General features: G+C 37.5%; 1 protein-coding gene across 1 annotated transcript in view; it reads right to left on the bottom strand.

The window, feature by feature from the left end:
* C1H8orf88 (chromosome 1 C8orf88 homolog) overlaps positions 1–15760 on the bottom strand; it is a 34295-nt gene that overhangs the window by 12533 nt on the left and 6002 nt on the right. The window contains exons 2-3 of the mRNA XM_007517359.3: positions 12474–12572; positions 9508–9581 (exon numbers count right to left, since the gene is read on the bottom strand). Coding sequence (XP_007517421.1) covers positions 9508–9581; positions 12474–12546 — 147 coding nt within the window. The 5' untranslated portion in view covers positions 12547–12572. The remainder of the gene's footprint in view (positions 1–9507; positions 9582–12473; positions 12573–15760) is intronic.

Below are 15760 nucleotides of genomic sequence, written 5' to 3'. Positions count from 1 at the left end.
CAGTCTCTATTCCCCCACCCCTAGAAAAAAAAAAAGGTCAGAGTGGTGAATAACCAGAAATAACCTTGGTAGCAATAAATAAAAATCAACAATAAAAATAAGAAAACATTTAAAAATATATTTTCACCCATATATAACTATTCTTGTCATGACTGTAATTATTTCTGAAAGGGAATAAAAAATCAAATATAAATTATATGGTCTTAGGAGGCCAAGTGGTGGCTCACCCAGCAGAGCACACATGAGCCCCCAGCCACTACATGGGAGCAACTGAAAAAGGAAAGCTTCATGAGCAGTGCTTCAGTATTTCCTTCTCTCATGTCTCTCTCTCCTCCTCACCCTCTATTAAAAAAAGAAGAAAAAGTGGTTGCTGGGAGCAGTGGACTCACCCAGGTATTTAGCTTCAAAGATAACCTTAACCTTTATGGTAAACGATAATAATAGTAATTATTATTTTAAGCATAAGGAACAAAATCATAATAGTAACTATTATTATATGGTCCTAACGATAGTCATCAAGAGTAAATTCTAACTCATGAAACAACGTTCAAAAAATTTCAATAAAAGTACTTTTTACTTGTTTGTATCATGTGGAACAGATTTGATGCAAATTTATAAGGGTATGTACTATTTCATCCAGCCCCTTGAAAACTACGGAAATACCTTTTTTCATCCACTAAGTCAAAGAAACAGCAGAAAAAATGCCGATCAGAAGAGTTCTACATCTTCCTAAGATAGATGTCAGCATACCACACCATTCACCAAACTGTCATCTTTCTCCACCATAGGACACTAGGTACTCAAACCACATTTATTTTTCCCTGCTTTTAATATTTTTATTTATTTATTAGATAGAGGCAGAGAAACTGAGAGGTGGAGGAGATAGAGAGGGAAAGAGACAAGTGAGACACCTGCAGACCTGCTTCACCACTCTTGAAGCTTTGCCCCTGCAGGTGGGGACCAGAGACTTGAACCTGAGTCCTTATGTACTGTAATGGGTGCACTTAACCAGGTGGCTCACCACCTGGCCCCTCATGCCCCATTTGTTGTAATTGACAGTAGTAAATTAAAGTTCAACCCTGAATTTTCTCTTTATTTGTAAACCTATTGGCTTATTTCACTTAACATAATTCCTTTAGGATCCACCTAATTTGTAGCAATAGAAAAAAGTCATTATTTCTTACAGCTGAGATGTATTCCATTGTACATTTGTATGTACCACAACATCCTTAACTACTCATCAACTCAATTGACATTTGGGTTGCTTCCAAATTTTGGCTGTGACAAATAATACTGCAATAAACATATGTACACAGATCTCTTCAAGTAGGTGTTTTTGTGTTCTTTGGATATATATCTAGGAGAGAAATTTCCAGACTGTATACTAGATCTATTTTTAATATTTTGAGGAATACCTAGGCCTGAATCAATTTACATTCTCGAACACAGTATAAAAGGATTCCCTTTTACAGAAAGGGAAAACACAAATAAAACTTGGACTGGCTTTGTTGTACAGCACCAAAGCAAAGGACTATTGAGAAAGAGGGCCAGAAGGTGATGGGGGAGTGTGGGTTTTCGGGTCCTTGAATATGGTGGTGGAAAAGGACCTAAGTTGGAGATGAGAATATTTTTCAGACCATCTATCATGGGGAGATGAGAAAGTATAATCAAGTATCACAACTGTACTGTATACCATGAAGCCTCCCCCAATAAAATGATCATTCATATTTATATATGGCTTCCTTTTTCTCCACATCCTTACCAGCATTTGCTTCTTTCCTTGTTCATGTATGGCATTCTAACAGGTGTGAAGGAGTAACTCACTGCTGTCTTAAATTTGCATTTCTTGATAATCAGTGACTTTGAGCATATGAATACAATGTGACACAATTACCACAATCCACTTAACATATATATATATATAAAAATCTGAAAACTGGGGGCTCACCCAGTAGAATGTACACATTAGCCTGCATGCTAATGTTCAATTCAAGCTCTTAGCAATATCATAGAAGCACCAGCATGGGAGAAAGCTTCATGGGCAGCAGAGCAGTAAAGTGGGATCTCTCTAGTTCTTGCCTCTCTCTTGTCTGGTCTCTACCCTCTATGAACAGGGGAAGAAAACAGAGGTCTGCCAGAAGCAGTGAAAGTATGCAGGTGCAGAGGCTCAGAAATAATCTAGATTGCAAAAAAATTAAATAAAATTGGTAACTATATGAGTAATGAATATGTTCATTATCTTGGTCATTGTAATCATATAATGATGTATTCATATACAAAATCATCAATTTGTATATTGTTTTTAAAATTATAACCTGAACTGGGGAGGCACCTGAGCAGTAGAGTGCATGCTTTCTATGTATGAGGTCCTGGGTTATATCCCCTGCACTTATTAATAACTGAAAACAGTGATTATTTCAAATCTTTCAAGACAGTTAAGTTGGAGGTGAAAGTGTTCTGAAGACACCTATCACGCATGTGGAGATAAACATCATAATACTTTTAAAGTTATGGTTAATATCCATTATGCAGACCAAGATAATTCTATTTAGTGCTTTTATATCCTGTAACAAAAATGGGGTGACCCTACAGTAAAGAAGAATAGTCAAGAATTAGTAATACAGGGTACCAAAGTAAAGGACCCTAGGGAAGAAGGGGGGTTGACGAGGTAGAGAAGACACTAGGTTGTGGCACATGATGGTAGAAATGACTTAAGTTGGGGGTGAAAAGTATTCTACAGACACCTATCATGTGGAGATGAAAGACTATACCCAGGCATCAACTGTACTGTAAGCCATTAAGCTTCCAATAAAATGATTTAAAATAACTGGTAATACAGATGTTACAGTTAAAGAAAACAGATTAGTGGGTGCCTGGAGCAGGAGGAAATGTTTACTTTTTTATCATTTCAGATGTTGACACGAGTTTCTCATTTTCAAACAAAGAAAACATTAAAGGTTAGTAGGAGTACAATGAGTGATTACAAAGGGATTGAGTGACACTTAGTAATGTGGAGAGGTGACAAGGACTCAGGTTACACAGGCTCCTATGCTATCAATATATTTACGTCAGCTCAAGAGGGTAAATAGTTAATGGTATTTATATACTTCCCTCATGTCTGAGAACTGCTCTCTTCCCTAATCCAGCTTTCTAACCCTATTCTCAACTCTGACATCATCTTCCCAGGAAACATTTTTAGTCTACCTATATGTTAGCTAACAAGTCCAGGCAAAAATTACTAAAATTCATGGACCTCTTGGGACATACCTAAAGTAGACTTCCTGGCTTCTTCCCACCTGAAGACCCCTAATATCATCTGCTCTATTCCTACCTTTGAGTTCCTGCTTATTTAACAATTTTCCCTGCTTTATATTTTACTATATTTCAGCCAAAAAGTTGCAGACACTACTAGGATTCCATCCTGACTTCCCTAGGCACACGGCCTTAACAACGGGCCTCTAAATCTCACCTCTCCAGAGCCCTACCTCACAAAAGAAAGACAGAAATAGACTGGGGGGTATGGATCAACCTGCCAACACCCACGTCCAGTGGAGAAGCAAGTGCAGAAGCTAAAATTCCCACCTTCTGTACTTCATGAAGTCTAGTCCGTCCTCCCAAAGGGATAAAGAATAAGGAAGCTTCCAGTGGAGAAAGGGAACACAAAACTGGTGGTGGGAACTGTATGGAATTATACCCCTATAATCTTACACTCTACTAAATCACCAATAAAAATGTTAGTTACAGAGGATATATACATATACATTATATATATATACACATATACATATATATACACATACATACACTCACAATGAATGTGCTACTTTTATTGTGTAAACCATGCCTCAAAAAATCAGGTTAAAAATATATGAGTTGGATCACCTAGTAGGTGGTTTTATCACGCTCAAGGACCCAGGTAGCCTGGCTACCACATGGGAACACCACACAAGGGGAAAGCTTCATGAGCAGTGAAGTAGTGCTGTGGTGACTCTCTTCCTCCTTTCCCTGTCATCCACTACCTGAAGGAAACAAACAAACAAACAAAAACCCCAGATAATGCCCTAGCAAAAACCCTGGTAGAAAAAAAAATACATGTAGTATTAAATTTTTTTCTGGACTTTCCAGGACATGGCCATAGAGTATCACTGCAACTGCAAGGTTTGAAGAAATCTCCAGAGCCACAGGTGGGTACACTTCATGGAAGGGGAGGGTTGAGGAAACTATACAAATAAAGTTTGAGCATGGAGTAGAAAACAGGCAGTAGGCACCATTGTGGGTCACAAGGCAGAACTCACAGGGGCAGGCCAAGAAGGTAAAGAGCACTGCACTCCTCTGAATAAAAAAGCTATGTACCCAGCTCAGATGGAGGAAGTGGGCTGCCTGAGTCCAGAATAAAATCAGAGACACAGCAATAAAACCTCACCGCCAAAACCCACACAAGTAAAGACAATCCCTCACCACATACACAGACACAGCACCATCTGCTGGCTATGCAGTAGATACCTTTTTGTATGTTTTTATCTTGAAAGTTAATCACTTAATGGATTTTGTTCTGTTACTATAAACAACAGCAATTTTTTTTTAACCACACTTAAGCACACCATCGAAGGACAAAGATTTGGGCAAACTGTCAGTGTTTGAGTTCAGAAAGCTTATTATGAAGGAAAATCAGGACTCTAACAATTACATAAAGACACAAATTTGTAATCTTAAAGCTATTTCACCAAAGAACTGTAAAGTTCACAAAGAAAGCTTCAAATGAACATTCATGAAGTCAGGGAGGTTCCCAGTGGAGTTAGAGCTTATATTCAAAGTCTTGTAAATAGAATGATTCATTTAGAGGACAGAGCAGCAGGGCTAGAAAATAAAACCACGACACGCTCTAAGTACAAGCAAGGCTATTAGAGAGGAAAGATACATGAAAATTGAAGTAATTCTGAGTGAAATAGCAGATCCCATTGAAAAAATAACCTAGGAATTATTGGAATTTCTTTTTTATATATTTATTTAATTTTCCCTTTTTGTTGCCCTTGTTGTTTTTTATTGTAATTATTATTGTTGTTGTTACTGATGTCATAGTTGTTGTATAGGACAGAGAGAAATGGAAAGAGATGGGGAAGACAAAGAGGAGGAGAGAAAGATAGACACCTGCAGACCTGCTTCACTGCTTGTGAAGCGACTCTCCTGCAGGTGGGGAGAATTTCTAAAGATGAAGGAAAGGAGAGAGGATCAGAGATTATATTCAATGAAGTTACAGAGGAACATTTTCCACACTTGGGAAATGCTGAAAACATAAACATAGAAGAAGCCGAGAGAACACTCAGGACTTATAACTCAATGAGTCCTACATGAAAAAAAGCAAACAAACTCCCAACTCCAAATGAGTTCATCAGTGGTAAAATGGAATTGAAAACACAAATAACTAGAATAACAGAAACAAAGACATCAGAAAAGTGAATACAAAATGGACAGAGCTATATGAACACTGTGGGTAAACATGGTCAAATATCAAGACAAAATACTAGACCAGAAACTGTAAATTCCCGATCTTTGCCTCAACTTGCTTGAAACCTAAAGGAAGGGTGGGATGAGTCAAGAAGAGAGGGAGGAATGCTGTTTGATTATATACATAGGTGAAACTCAAAGTCAGAAAGAGAGAAAACAGGTGAAATTTGGACTGGGGTTGGGATACTGCACCAAAGCAAGGAACTCTGGGGAAGAAGAACAGAAGGACTAGGGGGCAACAGGGAAGGGGGAATAAGGTCCTAGGCTGGCAGTGAGGGTATTTTGCAGATACTCAGGATGCAGAGCTAGAAAATGGAGCCTATGTTGTAGACAGTTGTGCTGTAAACCATTAACCGCCAAATAAAATGGAAAAAAAAAAAAGGTTCTTCCAACCAAAGCAAAGGGGTCAGAGGAAAGAGAGGAATAGCAAGGGTTTGGGAGTCTTGATGCATAATGGTAGAAAAGGGACTATGTTGGGGATGGAAGTGTTCTAAAGACCCCTATGATAGGGAAATGAGAAATTCTACCCATTTGTCAACAAGTGTACTGTAAACCATGAACCCCCCCCATACGGAAAAAAATTTCCTTTCTAGCAAAAAAAAAAATGTTCTTCACTATATAACAGTTCCACCATGTATTCTGGGAGCTTGTTTGGAGGCTCTAGTAGGGGAGCACAGCTACTCATATACCGAAGACCAAACACCAGGTCTGTCTCTATTCTGGGAAGGCTGTCCTCACTGAGTGCACAGCTTGGGAAGGACAAACATGGAGCGGTGAGGGAGGAAGGGAACACCCACCTAGCCATCAGTCGAATCAACCCTGGTGATCCATGGGGTGACATTGTTGCAGCCAGATCACCCTCACATCCCCAACATATATTTTTGTAGCTTCTGCCTCATAATTATATGTAGCAGACATTTTTTAAAAGTACAGAAGTTAACTGAATTATATAATGTGGTTTTTCTCTACAAAATTTGCAATTATTAATAAACTATGTTTTCACATATAAAGTTTCAGTAAGTTAATAGTTCCACAGTAAGCTATGAATTTTACTACTGTATTAGAGAAACGTTAGCTGTTGGAAGAAATGAAACATTTCAGTGACTTACTAAAACTCAAGAGTAATTTAAAATATTATGGCACTGACCTAGAGGTATACAAATAGATCAGCAGAACAGAATGAAAAGCTCAGAAGCCCAGAAGCAAACATTATTCATATGAAAATTTACAATACAATAATGCCAAAAGTTTGTATAGGGCAGACATAGTCAATGATTTATGCTTTACAACTAGTCATCTATGTGAAAAAAGGTAAGACTTTTATCTCAAAGAATAAATCAATTTCATATAGACTATACACAATATCAAAGTAATTCTTTAAAACTTTTGGAAGAATGTATAGGAAATATTAAATCTTACGAGTAAAATACTTCATATACAATGACATGAAAATGAAATCTCAAAGAAAAGCACTATAATATATAACTACATTTAAAACTTATGAACAAAAGCACAAAAATAATTTTCTCACTAACTATATCCTAAGAAAGGAAGAAATTTGCTGCCCGTTCAAGAATAATACCCAGTTCCCTGTACCACCCTAAGCCAGAGCTAAGCAGTGCTCTGGTCGGTGTGTGGGGGAGAGAGAAAAAAAAAAAGATTAAGATAGACACAGACTCTCATTATAATAAAATGAAATATCTTAAAGATAGCCAGAATCTAGAATATATTTTAAAGGCACACAGAAAAAAAAAAGGGGGGGGAAATGGGCACATTAAATGAACTGACAACTCACAAAAGAGAAATCCAAATTCATTTTAAAAAAAAGAAAAGCTATACCTAAGGGTGGGGGTAAACAGCATAATGACTATGCAAAGAGACTCTGATGCCTGAGGCTCCAAAGCGCCAGGCTGAGCAGTGCTCTGGTTAAAAAAAATAAAAGAAAGAAAAAGAAAAATGCTATATCTAAGAGTTCCTAGCTTCTTCCCAACCAAAGACCCTTAATGTCCCCTACTCTATTCCTACCTTTGGGTTCCTGTTCATTAAACAATTTGTCCTACTCTATTACCTTACTGCCTTTCAGTCACCAAGTTGCAGACACTACTAGGAATCCATCCTACTTCCCTTGGCAGACCTCACCAATGTGTCCCAAAACCTCACCTCTCTCGAGCCCTACCCCACCAGCAAAAGAAACAGGCTGGGGATATGTCCAGCAGTGAAGCAATTACAGAAGCCAGACCTTCTACATTCTGCACATAAAGAATTTTGGTCCATATTCCCAGAGGGGAAGAAACATTAGAAGAATATGGCTCTGAACCTCAATTCCATCAGGATCCGAAGAAAGAAGAGGACAAAAGGAAGGACATTCAGAAATAATAACAGGCGTAGGTGTGACTTAGAAAGGAAGGACCATAGGGGGAAAAAATGGACAAATATATACAAATATAGTTATAGAAATAATAGCCCATGTGTGCGGCCTCAGGAGAACTACTAGTTAACCTGTAGAAGGGATAGAGAAGCAAAACTCTGGTGGTGGGAATGGTATTGGAATTATACCCTGTTATCTCATAATTTTGTAATCAATGTTAAATCATTAATTAAAAAAAATTTTAAATAGAACCTGGATATAGTTAATACTCATATTAAGTCACCTTAGAGAGTAATTTGGTAGTATATAGTAGCACTGAAGATGAGATAACCTTGTTAAAAATTGTATTAGTGATTTAATAGTGGTTTACAAGATTGTAGGATTACAGGGGTATAGTTCCACACTGCACTCACAACCAGCCCTGCCTCATCTGCCCCTGCTCTCCCTGGGGCCCCAATAATCATAATAATCACCATAGTTCTCACAAAGTCCTAGAGACAGCTCAATTGCTTCTATTTCTATTTTTCCCCCAAACTCTTTTTTTTTTTTTGTATTCAAGGTTATTGCTGGGGCTCAGTGCCTGCACCACCAATCCCACAGATCCTGGAGGCCACTCTTCCCATCTTGTTGCCCCTGTTGTTACTCTTGTTGCTGTCATTATTATTATTGTCATTGCTGTTGGACAGGACAGAGAAATCAAGAGAGGGGAGACAGAGGGGGAGAGAAAGACAGACACCCACAGACCTGCTTCACCACACATGAAGTGGCTGGTCCTTGGCACTTCCCAGCCATGTGTACTCAACCCACTGTGCTACCACCCAGCCCCCTTTTTCCCAAAATTTATATATACACAAGAGAAATCTTTTATATTGCAATTCTACACAAGATTATTTTTACAGAAATTTTATTCATAAAGCATAAAATCTCTGAACAGGGAAATAAAATGTAACGTATACAGTCCAGGAGGTACCACAATGGATAAAAATACTGAACTCTCAAGTATGAGGCCCCAAGTTTAATTCTGGGCATTAAAAGTACCAGAGGGATGCTCTGGATCTCCCGTCCTACTCTTTCATAAACAAGTACTTTTAAATAAATGTTACATATAGATAGAAGTTCAGAGTGGCACTTATAAAATAGGAACAAGTGCCTAAACCCATTAACAGAAAATGGAATAAGAATGTAGTTAAGTATATATGCACTTGTATTTGCTGCAATGTGCCATGTAGCACTGCCTAACTCATGTTAACTCAGTATTCCATTTATGGGAGCTATTTTTCTACCCCTAAAACATTGTTATTGTCTTACCATTTATGGTTATGCTTATGGTTGGGCATGCACAGTATCTTTCTGCAAGTATTTAAGTAAGAAATGGCTGTAGTGGTTACATCTGGTCAGAGAAAATAGGTAACCGTGTGATAGAGATTGGAGAATAATTTTTTACTAGATGACATTTGGTAGGTTCTGAATTATAAATTTTGTGACTTTATCAGTCCAAAAGTTTGAACCAGAAAGTTTAAAGTATAAACAATGCAAAAATGTTTTTTAAAGGATAGTATGTAACACACAACTGTCAACAAATGCCACGTTCCACAATGTAAAACTTCATTTTATTAACATTTATTAAAACTTACTCTGCTAACTCCACTTTGTAAGCACTGGGTGTTACATGCATATTCATTCTGAAAGTTGAAAGGGAATACTGCTCCTGTTAGGAGGAAAAAGAGGAAAACTACTTCAAATGCCCATAACTCCAATAAACAACATAACACCACCCAAATGTCAATTATATTCTAGGCATTATTATGAAATATTTCCTGATAGTTCATTTATTTAACAAATGTTGATTCAACCCCATGGAATGCTGACCACTGAGTTAGGGATTGGACTATTACCATGAAGAAGAGTTCAGAAATAAAAGAATTCAGGGCTGCGGAGATAGAAAAATGGTTATGCAAAAATCTTGCATGTCTGAGGTTCTGAGGTCCCAGGTTCAATCCTCAATACCACCATAAACCAGAGCTGAGCAGTGATCTGGTTTTTCTTTCTCATTAATATGTAAATAAATATTTCATTAAAGAAGAAAAGAATTTATAATGTATTTTAAAAGACCTGCTTATACATAATAGTTTAACAAAATCATGATGAATGAGAGGTAGAGAGAAGTACCTAAGTTAAAAAGACAGAGAGAAAGATGGCTGTAGCAGTGCAGTGTCTTAAAAGGAAGTGATTCTAGCAGTATCTTGGGAGAAAAGATCTGGAGAGTTGGCGGGAGAGTATGAAAGAATGTTGAGAAAGGACAAAATTAATTTCTGATTTACTAAACATTTCTGCCTAGTAAACCCTATTCCTGTCTGGGTCTTAAGAAGATATAATTAAATGGGAGACCAGGGTTTTCTGGTCACCACTATTTATCTCTGTAATTTCCTTGGAGAGAAAGGATCCGTGAAAAACTGATTTTCGACAAGTGAAAGAAAGAGCACTGCAAAGACCATTTACAATGGCTTTGTATCCTTTGCTATAGCAGAAAATCTAAGACCTTACCCTACACAACTGCTTCTTCAGGTCACCAGGCAGATAGGAAATTGGCACTGCTAAACTCTGATTAGTCTAGACTAGATCACAGCTATCATTCAGAAGAAATATGACCAAAGTGAAGAAAATCTTTTGTGGAAACCAACGATGGTTTAAAAAAAAAAAAAGGCAAGATTAAGGAATACACATCTACCTTCTGCTTCATCTTTGCCCCTGATAAAAGGGTGATTTTTCTTTTCCCTAGGAAGTTAGTCATTCATCTGAGCACATGAACTAAAGAGAATTTAAATAAGTTAAATACGTTTATCACTGCATTAAAATATGCAAGTCATTGTGACAGTAAATAGCAAAAGAAAAGGGTTAATATAACTTCCAAGTTAAATATAAAATATTTAAAGAATATATACAAAAGATCTGTGTACAAAAAACAAAGGCAAAGGACTTAATGATTTTAGAATTTCATGTTTCCCGAAACTAGGTTTTATGTTCCAACTCAAAGAAATGCCCTAAACTATAAATATGTCTTTTGTGCTAAAGCTTTCTTACATTTAGCCATACTTTTCTAAAGGTTAAGTTCTTAACTGGATTTCTCTACAGTGATCACAGTCCCAAGGCACAATCTGGACTAAGTAAAATTTCCAGTCAATAAGATATAGAACTATGGTGGCCTGGAAAGTGGTGTAGTGACTATACAACTAGACTTACAACATGAAGTCATGAGTCTCATCTTGGGCATCACATGTGCCAAAATGATACTCTGTCATAAATCCTATTTTTAAAATTTAGATTATTTTATTATGAAATAAAGGGGTAGATAGCATAATGGTTCTGCAAAAAGACTCTCATATCTGAGGTTCCAAGGTCCCAGGTTCAATCCTCTGCAGCACCATAAACCAGAGCTGAGCAGTGCTCTGGTAAAAGAAAAAAAAAATATATATATATATATATGACATCAGTATACAATTACTCTAAGTCAATACCTATCCTTCCTATCTTTGTTGGTCTGGTAAATAATGGACTTCCAGATAGACTATTAGAATATTGAGAATTTCTATTCCTTTGGTTAAACCATTAACATCTTCAAATACAGATGACTGTTTTCATTATTTAGCCCAGAAATAATTTCTTATTCACTACTTTGTTGAAGAAGTTTTATGATCCCAGATATCTTGGTATTTGTTGCTCCCTAAAGCTTTCATGTTTACAAAACAAAACTGGTTGATTGTTAACAGGTGTCCTTAAGTAAGTAAGGCTCAGGCAGTCCTTTTAGTCACAACTCCCTCCCCCTTCAAGGTAGAAGTATGAAGTGTCAGAGTTATAATGGCAGCCCCACAGGCTTTGAGATTATGCAAAATGCTTATCTGTAACTCTGGCTATTTCCCTGAAGTGTCTCAGATTTGTGCACAATAAAGTGATGTGAATATTTCTTGAGGCATCAGAAAATTGCATCTGATTAATGACATTCAAAGACACAGTAATCAAGGTTTAGCACATTCTTGATGTCTCCCATACCTTGAACGTAATTTGTGCTTGGACAACTGTGTTTACCTAAAAGCACTTTTGATCTGTTCCTTTTCATTTTATCAGTAAACAGTCTGTCAGAGTTCTAATCAGGGAACACACCTGACATTTTCCCATCTGGAGGTGTCTTGGTGCTATCCCTCTAGACTCAGATATAAACTATGAAGTGTCTCAACTTGTTTTCTCTCAGCCCTGTGCCGTCAGATCTCAGGGTCCTGGCATCTGGCTAAGATTCTCCTACACATGTATAGGCCATATTATTTAGTCTTTCAAATTCTAATTAGTCATTAACAAACGAGTATTTATTTTTATTGCTGCCAGGGTTAGCATTTGAGCTTGGTGCCAGCACTATGAATTCATAGCTCCCAGTGGCGATTTTTACTCCCTTCCTTTTTTATTTTTAATTTGATAGGACAGAGTAAAATTGAGAGGAAAGGGGGAGACAGAAAGGAGAAGACTGACAACTGCAGACCTGTTTCACAAATTGTGAAACATCGCTTGCACCGGGTAATATTTCAAGATGTATACCCTTAGGTTTACTCACCAGGGGGAGAAGTCAGATGGCGAACAGGTCTTGCTGGTTGAAGCGGTTTACCAATCAATTTTTTGGTTTCCATTATCACAAAGACCTTGAGGTTCCATACTTTAGGAAGGAAAAAAAGAAAGTTTTTTTTTCTTTTAGAAAAGTTAAAGTGCTGTAACATATATATTCAATAATCATAATTTTTCACTTGAGAACTATTTTATAAGTACAGATGGAAAGAAAAATACAAAAGCATTTAGCATATGAAAACCTTACATGCATCTTTCACAGATGAACATTCCCTCTTTAAATCACTTTTCCCCTTTAACTTTCCTGACTCTTCTTGTGGCTACCACTGTGGGGCCAGGCAGTGGTGCACTTGAAAGAGCATGCATGCTGCAATACTCAAGAACCCAGGTTCAAGGCCCTGATCCTCACTTGCAGGGGTAAGCTTCATGGGTAGTGAAGCAGTGCATAAGGTGTCTCTTTCTCTCTCCATCTCTACCTCCCTTTGCCTCTTGATTTCTGTCTCCATAGACTAAATATTACTTGCTCTTTTTTTTCATTTAAATCATAAAGGAAAATTTCATATGGGAGGTGGTGGTGAGGCAGAGAAGCAAGAGCTCCACTGCAAAACATGCAGTGGCACTAAAGACTGAAGTAGGAGCCTCAAGCTGCTGGTGAGAATTGTGTGGAGTTGTGCCCCTCTTATCCTATGGTTTTGCCAGTGTTTCCTTTTTATAAATAAAATTTAAAAAGAAGGGTTGTCACGCCCTCCTAACTACAATTCTCAAAAAAAAATATATATATATATATATATATATATATTAGTAAGCTTTACGGGCGGCCAATAGCCCTGTGTAAGCTATACGATTTGTTTCCCCAGCCTCTGTTTCCTGGTTCTCTGATCGCTTCTTCTAACATCCTTAACTGACCCCTTTTTTTATTATTTATTTTCCCTTTTGTTGTCCTTGTTTTATTGTTAATGTTGTTGTTGTTAGATAGGACAGAGAGAAATGGAGAAAGGAGGGGAAGACAGACAGGGGGAGAGAGAGACTGACACCTGCAGACCTGCTTCACTGCTTGTGAAGCGACTCCCCTGCAGGTGGGGAGCCGGGGGCTTGAACCCGGATCCTTACGGGTCCTTGCGCTTCGTGCCACATGCGCTTAACCCACTGCACTACCACCGGACTCTCAGCTGACCCCTTTTCTGTCTAATCAAATGTAGGGATGCTTCTAATTTGACTTTGGTCCTACTAGCTAACTCCATCTATACCATAATTGCAAAGATCTATCTACATGGTGAATGTACCCTAATTTATACAGCCAGCCAGCATCTTTTTTAATTTTTTAATTACCTAAGGATATTTACATTTATATCTTACAACAAGCACCTGAAAAATTCAATGTATCCAAAATCAAATTTTGACTGTCTTGACTCAGTAGATTTTCCCCTATATATCTTTCTCTAAGGTATACTTCTAGTGTCTGGCACAATATCTACTACATACTGAACAGCCAATAAATTATTAAATTCATAGGGTGGACGGGAAAGAGGTGAAGAGAACCGTGGGTACCTGGTGCACGACCATGTAAAAGGGCCTAAGTTGTGGGTGAGAGTGTTCTGCAAAGAACTGTGGGGAGATGCGAGACTATACGCAGTTGCCAACTGCTGCACCATAAACCATTAACCCCCCCATTAACATGATAAAAAACAAATGGAAAAGAATTCTTACATTCAGAAGTTAAGTTTGTCACCATGTATTTGTATATCAGGTAACATTATACTAAGTTTCTTCACTCCTTGCTACTCTTCTTCCAAACTGCTATTTACCCTTCCAGTCTAAGGTCAAACTCTACTTTCTTGGAAAATATTCTCACATTTCAACAGGTAATATTAAGTAGTTTACATTCGGTTATCTAATTTCAACAAATAATTGTTCGCAATATATATATACATTAATAGAAATCCCTTTTCCTAATACTCCTCTTGCACTGACCCTAATTTTTCTAAAATGTGCCATAGTAAATACACAGTATGACTATTTGATCATTGTGTTAATTAAGGTCAAAAATACTATTATTTATTTTTGTATTCTACAGTGCATAAGGACCCATGGTTTTACTAAATGAAGCTGTAAATTTAAATACTACCTAAGTACAATTAATTCAAATATTCTGGTGTGTGGTTCCAAACTCTGATGCCAGTCAAAACCAAATCAGCAGTCTAACTACACCTGGTGTTACACTACTCATTCAGAAACAATCTTAACTCTATAATTTTAAGCAGATCTTTAGTCTAAGTGACCAGTCCTTAAGTATAAAAGTGTTACTAAGTAACTGTTAGGTCTAAATAAATTATTCCATCTATCTAAAATTACTGTTAGACATACTTTAAGTATTAATAAATTCATAAAACTTCTCCAAATTAGCAATGATAACTATGCACAAAATAGTTAAAAATGTTCCTTAAGTTTGAAGATATGGAAGCCAGTAAATAATCCAAGATAACAAGCTTTTTAGTGAGTCTATTAGCTGGTGTTTCTACATGGCTACTAAAAGAAGAGGAGGAGGAAGGGGGTAGGGGAGGAGGAGAAAAGAGGAGGAGAACAACAACAACAGGAGGAGGAAGGAGGAGGAAAGAAAGAAAGAAAAGGGAGACAAAAGAAAAACTAGGGGACCGGGTAGTGGCACATCTGGTTAAGCATATATATTACCATGCACAAGGGCACAGGTTCAAACCCTTGGTCCCCACCTGCATGGGGAAATCTTCACAAGTGATGAAGCAATGCTGCAGGTGTCTATCTTTCCCCCTCTTTCTCCCCCCACCCCCCGCCTCAACTTCTCTCTGTTCTGGCCAATGAAATCAATAAAGTTAAAAAGAAAAACCAAAGCTACCCCTATCTGTTGGCATTAGGACTTTATATAATAGGAGAGGGAAAGAGTATTAAGCTCATATAGAAATAAAACATGAAATATTTATTCAATATATCCTATGTTGAAGGTGATATTTAAAGACAAATACCTAGTCTCATACTGCTCTATTTAATGTTCACTCTCAACCTTTTTATATATATTTTTTAATTGCTACCATGGTTATCACTGGGACTTGGTGCCTGCAGTATGAACCACTGTTCCCAGAAGCCATTTTTCCCATCATCTGATAGGAAAAAGAGACCTTGAGAAGGGAGGGTATGGTAGAGATGGGCAGAGTCAGAGAAACAACTTGCAATACTTTCTTCAGTGCTCATGAAGCTTCCCCCTGCAGATGAAGAGCAAGAGCTCAAAGCCAGGTCCTTGTACATGGT

This window comes from Erinaceus europaeus, chromosome 1 (genome assembly GCF_950295315.1).
Source record: "Erinaceus europaeus chromosome 1, mEriEur2.1, whole genome shotgun sequence".
Lineage (NCBI taxonomy): Eukaryota > Metazoa > Chordata > Mammalia > Eulipotyphla > Erinaceidae > Erinaceus > Erinaceus europaeus.
This window is presented reverse-complemented; position numbering and strand designations above follow the sequence as displayed.